General features: G+C 33.8%; 1 protein-coding gene across 1 annotated transcript in view; it reads left to right on the plus strand.

The window, feature by feature from the left end:
* Positions 1-15,294, plus strand: part of LOC106470697 (putative tyrosine-protein kinase Wsck) — a 65,002-nt gene that overhangs the window by 25,998 nt on the left and 23,710 nt on the right. The window contains exons 7-11 of the mRNA XM_022399331.1: positions 3,103-3,172; positions 4,481-4,641; positions 6,171-6,387; positions 13,616-13,732; positions 14,101-14,264. Of these exons, the coding sequence (XP_022255039.1) occupies positions 3,103-3,172; positions 4,481-4,641; positions 6,171-6,387; positions 13,616-13,732; positions 14,101-14,264 (729 nt within the window). The remainder of the gene's footprint in view (positions 1-3,102; positions 3,173-4,480; positions 4,642-6,170; positions 6,388-13,615; positions 13,733-14,100; positions 14,265-15,294) is intronic.

The following is a 15,294-nucleotide window of genomic DNA, read 5'->3' on the forward strand; positions in this document are numbered from 1 at the left end:
CCCCCCTTACTTGGCTTCGATTATTTTCAGGATTTTTAGGAAAGGGACACTTTCATCTCTGAATACTTAAGAAATTTGCAAGTTATTTACACAAAATTCAAATTAATTCCAAAATTTTTATTAAATAACTTTTATATGATAACCTTTTTTTTTGTTGATTATCAAAGCAACATCCCAAGTAAATGAACAAGAAAATATATGCAAATGTTTTATCATCGTGTGAATTTCCTGCAAGAAAAAACTGGAGAAACATGCTTAATAACGGAAAATAAATTTTTGGAGATTTTATAAAGCAAAAAATTGCCAAAATTTATGGAGATTATTTATCTCAAGGATGATGATGACATGATTGCTAATATTTTAGAAACAAATGAACTAGACCAGGCTGAACAGTTCACAAGAAAATAGAAAGAAAATTGCAAGGAAGAAAAAAAAGTATAACAATTTGGGATAAAAAAGCAAAAATTTATGATATGATTACAATAGTCCCTGGTGGATACGACTCCTCCCAATAATGACTTCCTTTTAGATATTACTTTTTACTGTGCATGGAATGATTTTACATTGATCTGATCTCCTATGATCGACTTCCTAACAGATGTGACATAGGATCACGATTTTTAGGTCGAGGGTGAGATAATGACCTCTCTTTAGTGACTTTTCTTCATTTGAGTAAAAACATATAAACATGTTGTTTGTTGTGTGTTCATTTATTTGATTTTATGTGTACATATATGTATTATAATCTGAATTAGTGATGATTCAACTGTAGTTTGTTGATGTCCACAATGGATAAGTGATTAGATGCCACACCACACAAGGAAAATGAATATGGAGGCTGGGAAATTTTCATATTATATGTAATATTCTTCAAAATATGAATATCTCTGCCTCGATTATTTAATGTGATCAGAAAAAATTAATAATTTCAACAGCAGTTAGTGCTTGATTACACCAGTTGACACGTGAGTATTCTGATGGGTAGTGTGCAATTGACCATGACGCAAGCTGGGAAAACCCTCACCAGCCAATCAGCAGTCAGAATGAGTGTTTACTCGAGAGGTCAGATGATACATAATGTAAGTAATTATCCAAATGAGTAGTTATTCTGTGGCTTGCTTTATAAATATGACATGTATCCAAGAGTAAATCCCTTACATTTATGTACAAAGATAGATGCTGTTTCACAATGCTTCAAGAAAAGCAAAAACATGAACACCTCACCTCACTTTTGCATACTGAAAATGAACAGCAGAATACTTTTTGATATCATATCTGCTGCACTCAGGAACATTCCAAGTGACCCTGTTAAATGTGCAAAACAAACAAAGATGGGCGATTTTTTTTTAATGAAATATATTTGGTGTCAGTTTTTCATATTTGAAATAAAAATGTGATATGTATATTTTATGAAATAAATGTGATTGATGAATAAATTATTTTACATAAAACAAAAAACAATTTTAAGTTATCTTTGTTGAACTGTTGTCCATCATAAGTATTATTATACCAGTTTGCTACATCATCTGATTACCTATATAGTATATAAACCATTATGCTCAAGCCTTGGCAATAGCAACTGGCACAGCCAGAACTTGGTCATTCTTTATATGGTTATTGATCCTTTGAATAATGACTTCCTGTCAGATATGCCATTTTGTCATGGCAGATAGGTTGGTCGTATCTAAGAGTAACTACTGTACTTACGTCCTCTCACAGTTACAGCTATACTTGGTTTGACTGCCCTCTAGTGTGCAAATTTTCATTTTCCACTAACCTTGAACTCCCATCTAATTCCACATGTATACCACGTGGTTTAGCTGTGTTTAAGCATGCAACAACCCTCCACCAATAGGAGTGTGTGACACACCCTCCTGTTGCAGCTGACTTCTTCTAGGCAGTTGAACCCAATTTTAACTTCCAAATTAGGCATGAAAAACACCACCAAGTGTGGAGAGGATGGGTTGGAAAGTGAGAGGAGGAGGTAAGAATCTATCAGAAATATATTTTCAGTGTAGAAAACTATTAACTTTTAATACGATTACTTACCTCTTCTCACAGTTACAGCTAGAATCTCACATTGAACAGGTGGAGGGACTGGTTTAAAATTACTTAGATGAACACCCTTCAAAGTCATCAGAAGAGCACCCATGGAATGTAGAGGAAACACGCCTGTGGGAGACCACACCACATCTGAACCGGGTATACTCTTCATCCAAGTTAAGTCAACTGGTGTTGTGTTGCAATCAGAGGGCAAAGCAAGTGATCCATCCCAAATCTAAAAGGAAGAGGAATGTGTTAGTGGCTAGGGTACATCAGATTGTAGTTGGGAGGTCAACTCTGGTCCAAACCAATGGCACTGGGGTGAACTCAACCAGCCCCTGGCAGGAGGAAGGCCCACAACCATTCACCTCAGATGGAGGAACTAGAAGGGAAGAGAAGCCTCCATTCAAAGAACCTAAACAAACATGTGCAAATCCAACACAACCTGAAACAATAAACCCTGGGAATGTACATCTGGAAGACATTGTGAAGGTGGAAGTGCAACATGGAGGGTCAATTCCAGTTCACAGTAGAAATTTTTGACTAGCTTTTCCACTGGAAAATTGTTTCAGTTTCTTGTGTAGTTTAAAAAAAAAGTCTTAAATTTCATGACTTGGTATTCACATTCCCTAGCCTGTTTGTAAAATAATGTTTTAGATTTGATGATCTGTATTGACTATCATAATAGTTTCTTCTTAGCATAAAGTAATAAAAAAATTTTCTATGCATTTTTTAAAAGCTGTGTACTTTGCATAGAAGATAGAGTTCAAAAATATTGAATATTTTTGCCTCTGTCATTAAAATCATCTAGTTAATATTAGTAGTATATGTCCAAAATATGTGTATATGTGTGAAAAAATAAAAAAGGTAAAACAACTAGGTCATCATTCTCATTTTAAATATGGATGTGATTATTAGATTTTATTTAATAAATGAATTGTTCTCTAAGAATAGAATAGTTGCAAATAATTCAGGTAAATTAATAATGTTCCATTAAACACAATAATATTGTAAAACATTTGTTTTCAGTTTGTTTGTTTTTTTAAATTTACTCTATAGGTGACTAAAGAAGCATACTCTCCCCTTCAGTCTTCAGACACAAGCTCCATTCAACATCATGAAAAGAAGGGTAAAGCTTGAAATTCTATTAAGTCTAGATTTTATCTTACAAGTATTTCATCCCAAGTGTCCTAAAAAAGGCGGAATGCATGTTACATCTGTTATAACCAGTAGAAACTATTATTCTATTTGATCATTTTTGTAGATGCTATAATCCATTCTGATACTTACCAAATTTTATTTTTCTATTGACTCAAGTACATTTCTGAATTTGTCAACAGAAATTTTGACTGATTTATCTAAACGTAAGTGCACGAGTGCTATCTGCAAGGGGTAGCTTAGCATTAAACCTATATTAGATTTATGATTCGTGTCTTGTGCCACTAGCCACTTATGTTCAGTGTGTTTGATATTTATTTGTGTTTGATTATTAAAATAAGTGTTCATCAAAAATCAGTTGTAATGTTTCTCATTTATACTACAATTATAATGAAGGAAATTTTCTTTTGTTGATAAATTTGAAGTCTTATAATGCTAAAGTTTGAAGCTCAGTTCTCACCGTATGCACAGCACAGATAGCCCATTGTGCAATTTTGCACTTAAACTTTTGTTGAACAATTTTGCATAGCTCTAGTGGCTGTTAAGCTGTACATAACAGTGGTACATTATTGTTAATTAAGCGATCATTTGTTTTCATTGTGTTGTAAAAAACAAATGCAAATTCTTTTGAAGGTTTAATTTTATTTTCTGTAATAAAGATGAATGCATGATAAAATTTAAAAAAACTGTAGGATAAGTAATTAGGCCACATGTGAATTCAGTATTAACATTTTTCTTTGTTAGTGGCAGCCCAAACTAGGCTATACACAGAGTTAACTTTTTGAAACAAGGAATGTAAATTTGACAAATTATTTTTAGTTACTTCAATTAAATGCAACATGTATGTTTATATTAATTTGAAATGCTGAATTTTTAATTCTTCATGATAATATTGTTAAGTTCATCATTTCTTAATAATATAGAGCTTACATTTTAATGAGTTACTGTTGCTTCAAGGTTTTTGAGATAAATAACAATAATATAAGGAGCTTAGAAAATACTTTCATATTGAGTATACATTTAACCATGTATAATGTTATGGTTATATCTTGTTTCACGTAATATTAATTTTTGATAATAATTGCCAGAAAGTCATATTAAGAGAATTATTTACAAATCTTACAAATTTATGAGTTTACAAAATTTTCTGCTCATATCTGAACACAAAGCTAGTAATTTGTGAAACTGGAGAGCATAACTTAATTTTTTACCTTCATATATCACTTTACTGTATGATCCGTGAAGATTGGGTATTATAAAAAGTTCAAATTATCTTTAGGGAAAGAATCATCAGCCAAGACAATCATACTTGCTGCAGCCATTGGTGTGTGTAGTTTCTTATTAGGGCTTTCTGTCATAGTCTACTGTTTACTGCATAGCAGGTATGGAAAGAGAAGAGCTTCTGATGAAATGGTTCTTCAAGCTCAAGCTGCAGTTATGGTATGTATGTAAACAAATTCTTGTTTGTTTTTTTCTGCAGTAAATAAGAATATGAAGATAAATAAAGTATCTTTTTTATTTGAGATGGATGATATTATAAACGTGCATATATTAAAATTTTAAACTTTTTCTCAAAAAAGTGTAAACTTTTTTTTTCATTTATAGCATACTTATAAATGTAATATGTTTTTCACAATGCATAGATATTTATAGGTATGATATTTAACATTGTAAGTTGTATCACTTCATTTTTATCAGTTGTGGCAGTTTTTCATAATCATGTTCCACAGACATTTCGAACATAAAATAGATTTTTTAGGAGCATGTAGTAGTTTTGTGCAATCAACTCCTTTTAATTTTACAAGTGATTTTCACCAAACTTTGTAGGATGTTGTTATTTAAAGAAGCATATTATTATCTTATACTTCAAAGGTAGGTCTTACTCCAGCTTTTACCACTTTAGCCCTCCCCCCAACAACAGTGTTTTTTGTGAAACCAGTTCTTGCTAGTATCTACCAAAGTATCAGCAAGTTTTGTAGAGTTGATTACTGTATATTAGATATGTTCATAAATATAGGGTTCATCTTACTTTTTTGGTCAAGGCAGTGTTTTCTCAACCTAAAATATTTTTAATTAAGCATTTTTTTTTTGTTATCAATGCAAGGATTTCAACACACATTCTGTGCATGTTAGTTAAGAATATGAGGATATAGATACAGCGATAACTGTTTTGCATGTGTTTGTTTAGACCATTCTAGCAAATTTGATAAAGTTGCAGTCCTTCCTGAACAATATGCAAGAAAGTTAAGATTATTCAAAATGATCAGGATGATTCAAATATGAAACAAGTAACTTTATTGTGGGTTTTGGGTCCTTAACTATTAATTATTCATAAAAGCAATGTTAACAAAGATGTTTAAATCTTTATTTTGCTACACTTTTGCCAAATCTTGTTAAGTGAAGAGTCTTGAGTTCTCATTATGTTCTATTATATGAAGATGTCCAAAGGTCAGTAGGCCAATTTCATAAATGTGAGACTTGTTGCTCACGTATTGCAAAATTTGGTCAAATTATAAGAGATATTCAAATATTGAAGTTAAACTGACCTTTTGGTGAAAGGTCAAAACAACACAGAGTTTGAAGCCTTTATATTGTGTTTGTTCTTCATTAAGGCAGTGTGATCCCAAATGTTGAATTCTGTATAGTTTTTGAGTAATAATTAGTTATAATTAGATAGTTTGCTTTAACTGAGTATAAAGAAAATCAATTCTGTGGATATCCAGGGGATAAACTAGGTGTTTACCTATGTAATTGTCAACTCACCATGTTTTCTTTCTAATCAGGCAGGTAGGATTATCAGATTAACTCTCATTGTTTATGTAATTATCAAAACTATTTTTAACATATGATTTGCAAGTTAAAACTTGGCTTGCCTTACTAGAAAAGTATATTATGTATTTGCTTGTAAGGTTCATTAGCATCTCTAGTTGTTAAATACAACAGTCATTTACTGCTTCAAAAACTTGCAGGAAGAGAATGGATTTATTCCTGGAAAACTTCAGATTGATGAACATGCAGATCTTGGAGACCTCCATGAAAAACTGAAAGAAAAGTACTGGCAGATCCCACGTTCATGCCTTGAAGTCAAAGATACTGTGCTGGGTAATGGACAGTTTGGAGAAATTCATGAAGGTACTGCAAGACGAAGAACTGAGGAAATACCTATTCTAATACATCAAACACGTAGTAAGTTTTTTATCCTGACTGAAAATATATCTTATGAAAGTTTGTATCTGATTTTTGAGTGTGTTTGGGCAAAAAATTGTATAAAGTTCATTAATCTGTAAACAATTTTCAATTAAATGATGCTTGAAAGAGATCTAGACCTATATTATTTAAGAGTCTTGTTATCTCTTTCGATACAGCATTCTTTTCTGTGTATGTTATGAGGTTTTACTGAGTTACATTCAGACTTTAATTAAAGTACTTTATTGTCATGGTATACAAATCAACTTGGCACTAAAATGTAGCTAATAATCCAATTTTAATATTGTATAAGTTTTAAGCTCTTAATTTTATAATGCAATATTAAAAAATACTAAATTTATCCTAGTTTGGAAATTGTGACATTTACTCTCCAGGTATCCCCTCTTTTATAATTTATCTATCACCCCTCTGAGAGGTACAAAATTTAACTTATTCATCATAATATTGTTATTACACGGGCAAAGCATAATTGTTTTAGCCTTCAATCTTATTTTGTTACAGAGCCATAAACTAGAAAATCAGACCTCCTATAGCCACACCCACCTGTTACGTCTTCTCTTTCACAAATTACCAATAGTTCTCACAATGTTTAATACTATATTATTTATAAGAAATAGAAAGCCTAAGTTTTAAATGTATCAAATGTTTTCTGTACAGATAATTGTATATTTTGCTTCCATTTCAAACTTTATTCCCATGGGAACACGTAGATGAGCTTAGTTGAATTTTTAACAGCTTTGTCGCATAGTTACAAAGCCAAAAAAAATTGTGATATCACTGGCCAACAAGTCATTTTCATCATATATAATTATAGGTGGGCTAGATAGCTCTTGGGATGCTGATTCGAAATCTGTTTTTGGTTTTCTTCTAGCATGTCAAGTTTTCATGATGAGACCACTCAAATTTAAAAGTTATTGCCTTAATTATAATTTAAGTTGTTGTGCATTTCTTTTTTTTCTATAAGTGTGTACTGTATCAGTTTAACCAAGTGTATGGTGTGTATAACATTTATGGTAATTATACAGAAAAATTATTAAAGTTGTAACATTATTTAGTCTAATGTATGATTATTACATAAATTGTGCTGAAATTAACACCAGTCATATTTTGATAACTAGATATGCTAGGGAAAAAACGAAAACATATTTGGAATCAGCATGCAAAACTGGTCTAGATAAATGTACATCTTTGATGAGAGAGAAAAAAAGTTTGATTTTATAGATCAGTGTAGTTATAGGACATTGTCTGCTTCTTTACATGTTATTATTCTGTGTTCTTTGGTTCATTATTTAATTAAATAAAAAGTCATTTAGTGGAGTAGTATTATTACTAGAAAAAAGTAGGGTTATGTTTCATTGACAGTCATCTGCAAAAAAAAAAAAGAAGACCCAGGTAAGTACTATATTTCTTGTTTTTCATGTCTATTCTTTATTTATTATTATAAAAGTAACTAAAATGTAAAAATTAGAAACCTTTTAGGTTAGGTTATTTAAATTTTTTAAAAATTATAATAGTAATAAAAAAATTTTCATGAGGTATGCTTGCAAGTAGTCTATGTGTTACATAATTTGATAGGATAATGTGAGATACTCATTCGCTAAGTGATTTACAACTTGTGTAGAGGAATTTTTAGTTAGACACAATTCAAAGAGCAATAAAACAAAATTTGAGTATAAACAGATGTATATTGTTATGAGTTTAAAGCTATTTAGGATAAACAAATGTAGTTTCATGGTACAATGTAAAGTCAACCTAGAAAGAAAAAAAAGGGTAATTCCAATACAATATCTTACCTATTTTCACAAAATAGCTTTTCTCGACTAGCATTGCCCTCCATTGACACAAATTTTAAACACACGCCACTAGCCTCCCACTTCTGCCTATTCACATGCAAATGATCATGCACCAGCTCTCCACCGATAGGAGTGTGACACCACTCCAGTTGTAGCCAGCACCCTCTTCACATCTGCACTCATTAGTCACTTCTTGATAGGCAGTAGTACTTTACAGACACGTTGGTTTTCGCTTGCAGATTTGTCAACATTTTTTATTATGCTACTCACTTAGTTTTTCTTTACTATTTATTTACCTATTTGCATTTTAGTATTGTGAAAGGTTGCTTTTTTTTCAAACTTTTCTTTTTCAGGGACCTTTTGTTAGTGTATTGTAGATACCACTCTGTGGAAAGTGGTGCCTGGCCAGGTATATATATATATATATATATATATTTATTTATTTTCCTTCAAAAATCTGCACTGTCCATCCTGCAAACATGCTCAGTGTCAGTTACATTATAGCCGTTTCTACCACGGACCTGCTGTACAATTGCAGATGCTGCCAAGTGTTCATTGTGTGTGTCTGTTTAATTCTTATCTATGACTAAACATTATGTTGCAGGTTTGGATTCTACACACTGCAGAGATCGGGTGTTCCATAGGACTGGTAGTAGTTCTCTCTAGTGGTTTTTTGCTTCATAAATATGTTTGTCGTGGACTGTACACTCATGGACTCGCACGAGTAAAGCATCTCTGATGCTTTGTCGCATTGAGATTCTTCCTACCACAGACCTGATGTATAATTCCAGATGCTAGTAGGTTTTGGTTGATTGACTCCGTCGACATGGTAGCTCTTTACCAGTTCCTATATTATGGGATGGTGGATTATGGAGGCCTGTCCTCCTGAGTGATGAATCATCCCACTCAGATGAAAGTAAAGCAGTGGCATTCTGCAGGTATTGCTGGCGTATTGCACTTCTTACCTTGGATCTGGTATACAATTCCAGATGCCAATAGGTTTTGGTTGTAGCACCATGCCATATTCCTGTCTATATACCTGATTGATAGTTTTTCGTACTATAACATTCCTCCTTCCTCCAGGTGTACATTCCCGATGGGTCTGGTTTTGGTTGGAGATGGTCTGCTTATGATTAATATTGTGTAGATGATGTGATGTTCGTCCAACAGCAGATCTGATGCACAATCCCAAAACATACTTACCTCTGCTAACACTTATAGCTATTATTAAACCACCAAGGTTTCTTCTTTGCCCATCTAAGCATTGGTCTGACTTTTTCTCACTTGTTCCAGTCTTTTATACCCCACTCAATTGCCCTTAGCAATATTTGTCTTGTGATACTCTCCACCTATGTCAGTGCACACACTATCCTGGTACTGTGCATAAGCACCTCATTCAGATAAACTTTATTATTTTTTCTTGACAAAGCATCACTAACAGGCTCTGTAGAAATAAGGTGGTCCATAAGACCACCTAGGAACTCACCAAGTGGTATTACCATACTATGCTGGACTGCCACTCATGGACTATCATGAGTATGAGTAAAGCTAAAAGGGATCCTGCCCATTTCTGCCAATCATAAGATTGAATAAATTTGGGTCGGTTTGCTTTTAAAAATTTAGGGAACTTGATTCACATACTGCGCTGTTCCTCAGGGCTCCCCAGTGCTCATTACCCCTCAGGTTCTAATAGTGGAGCTAGGGAGTCCTTACCACGCTCAGTTTCCAGTCACTGGTGGTGGACAGAGGCTTTTCCTTCAGAATGTTAAGAGTGAATTTCTCCACTCTTAGAGAAGAGACAAAGTTGGGGGTCCTCCTACTCGGGACCCTGGAGCTCTTTTTCCAAGAAGTCGGTAGAAGTAGAACCAGCCTGCACAGGAGTCTACTCATAATACTGGTTCAGATTTGATGCTCAGCTGTCCAGTTGAAGTGTGCATGGCCCTTCTTTTTTGATCAATGTCGGTTCAGTACATTTTTCATGGAAGGGTGTTCACTATTTTTTTATAATTCTGAATGCTGAGTGGTCCTATCCTGGGTCTTTGATTGAACACATTTGTTCCACGACCTCCCTATAATTCCGGGGGCAAGTGGGTCCTTGCCCACTTGGTTGGGGAGTGAGGAAGAATGTTCATAATTCCAGACTGGGTGAGTCCTGTTCCTTTGGTTGAGTACGGCATATATAATCCCATCATTCTGAGCCTGGGGTGTTGCTTTTCAGTCTTCTTCAGGTGGAGGAGAAGGTTTGTTCACTTTGGTGTTGCTTACTTTTTTGTCATGATTCCGGTGGTTTGGAACACATCACACTATGCCTACAGGTTGGGATTCAGTCAATAGTATATATATATATATGTAACATTGCAGTCCAGTTGCCCTAGCCACCAACATAGGATATAAGGACCAAAACTCTTTAATTCCAACCCCAAGTAGTGGAATCTCAGCTATCTGGTTGGGGATGGCCTATAGTGATGATTAGTCATGTACAGTTCCACCCTTGATACAGAAACTAAGTTCAGGATGTAGTTCTCGGGTCCCAATCTTATCTTGGTACATCCATGATCTATACAGACACTTTCTGTATGGAGAATGCCCTCATGGCCCCTCCACCTTCTCAATGTGGGATTCTAGCTATAAGTGTCAGTGGAATGTAGGTAAGTTTTGGATGTTAACATTTAGCCCGCGTTAGACTGAGATGGTATCAGTCTTGAAAAAGTGATAAAATTATCTGAATGAGGTGCTTATATACAGTACCAGGATAGAGGGTGCATTGCTGTAGGTGGAGAATATCACAAATTAAATAATGCCAAGGGTAATTAAGTGGGGTATAAATGACTGGAGTAAGCGAGAAGAAATCAGATCAATGCTTAGATGGGCAACGAAGAAATCCTGGCAGTTGTGTAATAGCTATAAATTTCAGTGGAGGTAAGTATTATTGGAAATACATTTTCAATTTAGAAAAATGTGAACTTCCAGATGCTGCCAGGTTTTGGTTGAAACACTCCACCGTGTCATGAAAAAAAAATATGTATATTTTTGCAGTGTGCTCCTCAGGCTGAAATGTTCTTCCTCCCTAATATCTTCCAGATGTTCCTTCCCTGTGGGTCTGGTGTTGGTTGGAGATGGTCCAGCTAAGGAAGTCCTCATGTGTGCTGGCTGATTTCTCTCCTTCTGCTGTGGACTGGATGACACATGCCCACTGCTACCAGGTTTTGGACTGGAGATGTGCCCCAGGTTTGCAGTCCCTCTTCCTACCATCTGCTGTATATCAATTCCCGGCAGATGTGGTGTTGGTTGTACTTGCATACAGCACATTTTCCTGCAAGTGTATAGCTGGATATTCTCCTCCTACTGTGGACTGGATGTACTATACCCATTACCATCAGGTTTTGGACTAGAGATGTCATCCTGTTGGGGTTTTCCACCTTCCTACCATCTGTTGGATGTTGGTTGTGTTGGAAATGTGTGCAAGTGGTGATAGATTTTGGTACTGAAGTTCATCTTCCCTACCAATTCCCATTTCTAGGTGATCTACCTACCATGGATATGATGTACCATTCAAGATACTGCCTGATGTTGGAGGAGGTCAAACTACCACCATGGTCTGTCACATCCTAGCCCCCCCACCCAGGATTCTCATTCATTGTTCATACATATTCTGGGATTCCTTCATGTGTTTCTGCCTTTTATGTTCACATGATTGTCATAAAAGATCAAAGAGTATACCTGTATCAGATGTGGTGTGGTCTCTCACTGAAGTGTGATGTTCTTTTTTGGTTCCACGCCTTCTGGTCTCTTTTTGGGCACTTCATAAAGAAGAATCATTTTTGTTTATTGGCCTCCATCAATTCAATGTGGGATTCTAGCTTATTTCTGAGAAGAGGTAAGATATCATATTAGAAATTAGCATTTTCCAACTCTAAAAACTTATTTCTAATAGATACTTACCTCTTCTCACATTTCCCACCCAGCCTCCCCACTTCCGATGATATAAGGTGTAGGTGCAGATATGAAGAGGGCACTAGTTACAATAGAAATTGTGTTGTGCTCCTATTGGTGGAGAGCTGCTGCATGATCATTTGCATGTGGGTATGCAGAAGCAAGAGGTTGAAGGTTAGTGGTGTGCATTGAAAATTTGGGCCAGTGCTATTGGAGAAAAACTATTTTATTAGTGGAGGTAAGTATCTATCGAAAATACATTTTCAGTGTACGAAAATGCTAACTTTAGATTTATTTCACATTTTTATGGTGGTTATGAAGTCAGTCAAATTGACCAACTTTGTATGGGTAGAGAAAATAAAAGATAAAATGTTAAGTTTTACCAAAAAAAAATTTGAAATTTATTAATGAGATTTTAAAGATTACACAAATTAAATTTGACAGTTTTCAGAGGAATAAAAGTATTTTTAATCTTAACATGAAAATCATTTTACACTCAGAGCAGTCAACACTTTGACTCAATATATTCAAAGAGAAATTGTTAATGAAGATACTTGTTTAAAAATTCAGATTTTTTGTTTACAAAATACTCTTAATACTTATTGAAAGCTTGCAAAATTTCATGAAGATACACAAAACATTTCGGAAGCTATGGAAACTATAAATGTCAGTTTGGAGTCATGAACTCAGCCAATTTGACCGAGCTCGTAGTGAGAGTGTTATACAAATATTTTTTCCCAGGAAAGGTTCTGTTAAACACATTTACTATGAGTCTAACCCATGACAGCATTGTCAGGTGTTTGAGAACTTGTGCTCTTTGATGCCATGGCTCATATCTTTATTGACCCACTACGGTATTAGTATAAAAATTATATCATTCTTAAAGTGTTGCCCCACCCTCAATGGCTCAACAGTGAGATTGAAGCACAGCACAGATAGCCTATTCTGTAGTTTTGTATTTAACAACAAACAATTAAATTTATAAATGTACTGATATACACTTATGGTGATCTAGATTCATTTCCTCTGTAAGTTCTTTTAAAACTGAGAACATGTGTTGAGCAATATATGAAACATTTGTATTAAAACAACCAAAAATTTGTCACTGTATTATATCAGATATTTTACTAAATAGAGTGTAAGGTATAAAATATTATACATTTTGATATAAGGGTATTAAGCTAAGTTGACTGCTTGTCTCTGATTAAAATAGGCCACAGTTGAAAATGTGACAAATATTATATAAAAAAGCTGACTAAATGGTAATAAGTAAAAAAAAAAAAGATTTATGTGTTTAGTGGTATTTATTACTAACTCAAAATATTCATTTGAGAATATGTCAGTGGTGAGATTAGGTGAAATGCAACAATCTTTTCTGATTTTGGTATGGTCTATTAAGTACTCAATGTATTTCATGTTTATGCCTTATTATTGTTTCATTGGTTACACTAACTGATGTTTATTTCATTTGTTTTGAACAGCTGTTTCCAGACTGACAGATAAAGATCAGAGAAATTTACTGGGTGAACTTTATGTTATGGTTGGACTTGGAATACACCCAAATGTTGTGGAATTTATTGGAGCTTGTTATGAAGAAGGTTACCTTGGAATTATATGATGCTTAAATTGCTGTAGATATGTTTTTTTAAATACTGTTTTAACTTCATTGCTTATTATAGATTCCAAAATATATGTAAGAGTCCTCCATCTTATATTTCCTGATAATTTTCTTATTATTTGATTCAGGAAATAGAAAAGTGTTCTGTTTCCTGAAAGTTATTCAACATATGTAGAAGTAAGTGTAACAACTAGTGCCATACTTGTATATGTAAAGATAATAAAATTTTTTAGTCACATAGAAAAGAAGAAAAACAAGTTTTAAAAATAAAACTGAAACGTGTGAAAAAACATTTATTTGTAACATGCTTCTCTTATCCTTTAATGGCTATTTTATATTGTTTTGTAGAAGTATCATATTTGGTAGTGGAACACTATTCAACTACCTTGAGAGGCCATGTATTACGTAGCCGACAGACATCTGGTACTCGTGTGACTTCCCTCTCAGATTCTCATTTGCTGGAACTTGCAGTTGGTGTAGCAGAAGGCATGAAACACTTAACAGAAAAAGGAGTAAGCTTTTTCTATATCACTTTTAGAAACTACTTTGGATCACTTTTTTCAGATATTTCTCCATGAGTGTGCCACACATTTATTTTCAGATTGTATTTATAATCAAGTGTGTTATTTGATACAGTGAGCCAGGAGGAGATAATTCACCGGTTATGGTTGATTGATAAGTTTAATGTATATTTGAATTAGTTTCAGTCTGATTTATATGTGTAATTTAAAAAAAAAAACAATTGGAATTTTGATTTTGAAGCATGAAAATCATTTGTGACTGGTAGAAAAATTAAAGACAGGTTGATTTTTACTTGTTGGTATAAGAAATTATCTAGCAATTTTGAACAAAAAAATAGATAGGATCAAGTGTGTAACTGAAAATTACATCACAACCTTCTCACCATGGGCAGGACAAAGTGCATTCAAAATGTAATTAAACTACTTTATTATCATTGTATAGAAATGAACTTGGCACCAAAAATTGCCAATAGTTTTTTCTGATGTTTTGTACTATATTATTTACTAGCTGGAGTACCTGTCCTCTGGAGGGAAGTTATGTAAATTCATGATTAATCAAAGGTTATCTCAGAACCTGAAAAGTTGCTTCCCTTATATGTAATTGTAAAAAAGGCAAAAACTTCGATAAAAATTGCAAAACACAAAATGTGAAACTGCAAATTTGCATGTATCTCTGCATGGTCCCATTAAACCTTCATGCCAAATGTGGTGAAGATCCATCCACAGAAGATTGAGGTAGTGGTAAAAAATACCCATAAAAATAGCAAAATGCAAAACTGAAAATTTGTATGTATGTTCCCATGGATCCAATGAACCTCCATACTAAATTTTGTGAATATCCATCCACAGGAGGTGAGGTAGTGGTAACAAATGCAAAAACACCCATAAAAACTGCAAAATGCAAGTACTATATATTATATATAACCATAGAAAGCCAAAGCTTTAACCCTTTCTATACAGGTCACAGGTGAAAGGCCAGGTCATCTCGTTTGTTGACTCACATTGAAAATTTTATTGAACT

Source organism: Limulus polyphemus, unplaced genomic scaffold (genome assembly GCF_000517525.1).
Source record: "Limulus polyphemus unplaced genomic scaffold, Limulus_polyphemus-2.1.2 Scaffold4167, whole genome shotgun sequence".
NCBI lineage: Eukaryota > Metazoa > Arthropoda > Merostomata > Xiphosura > Limulidae > Limulus > Limulus polyphemus.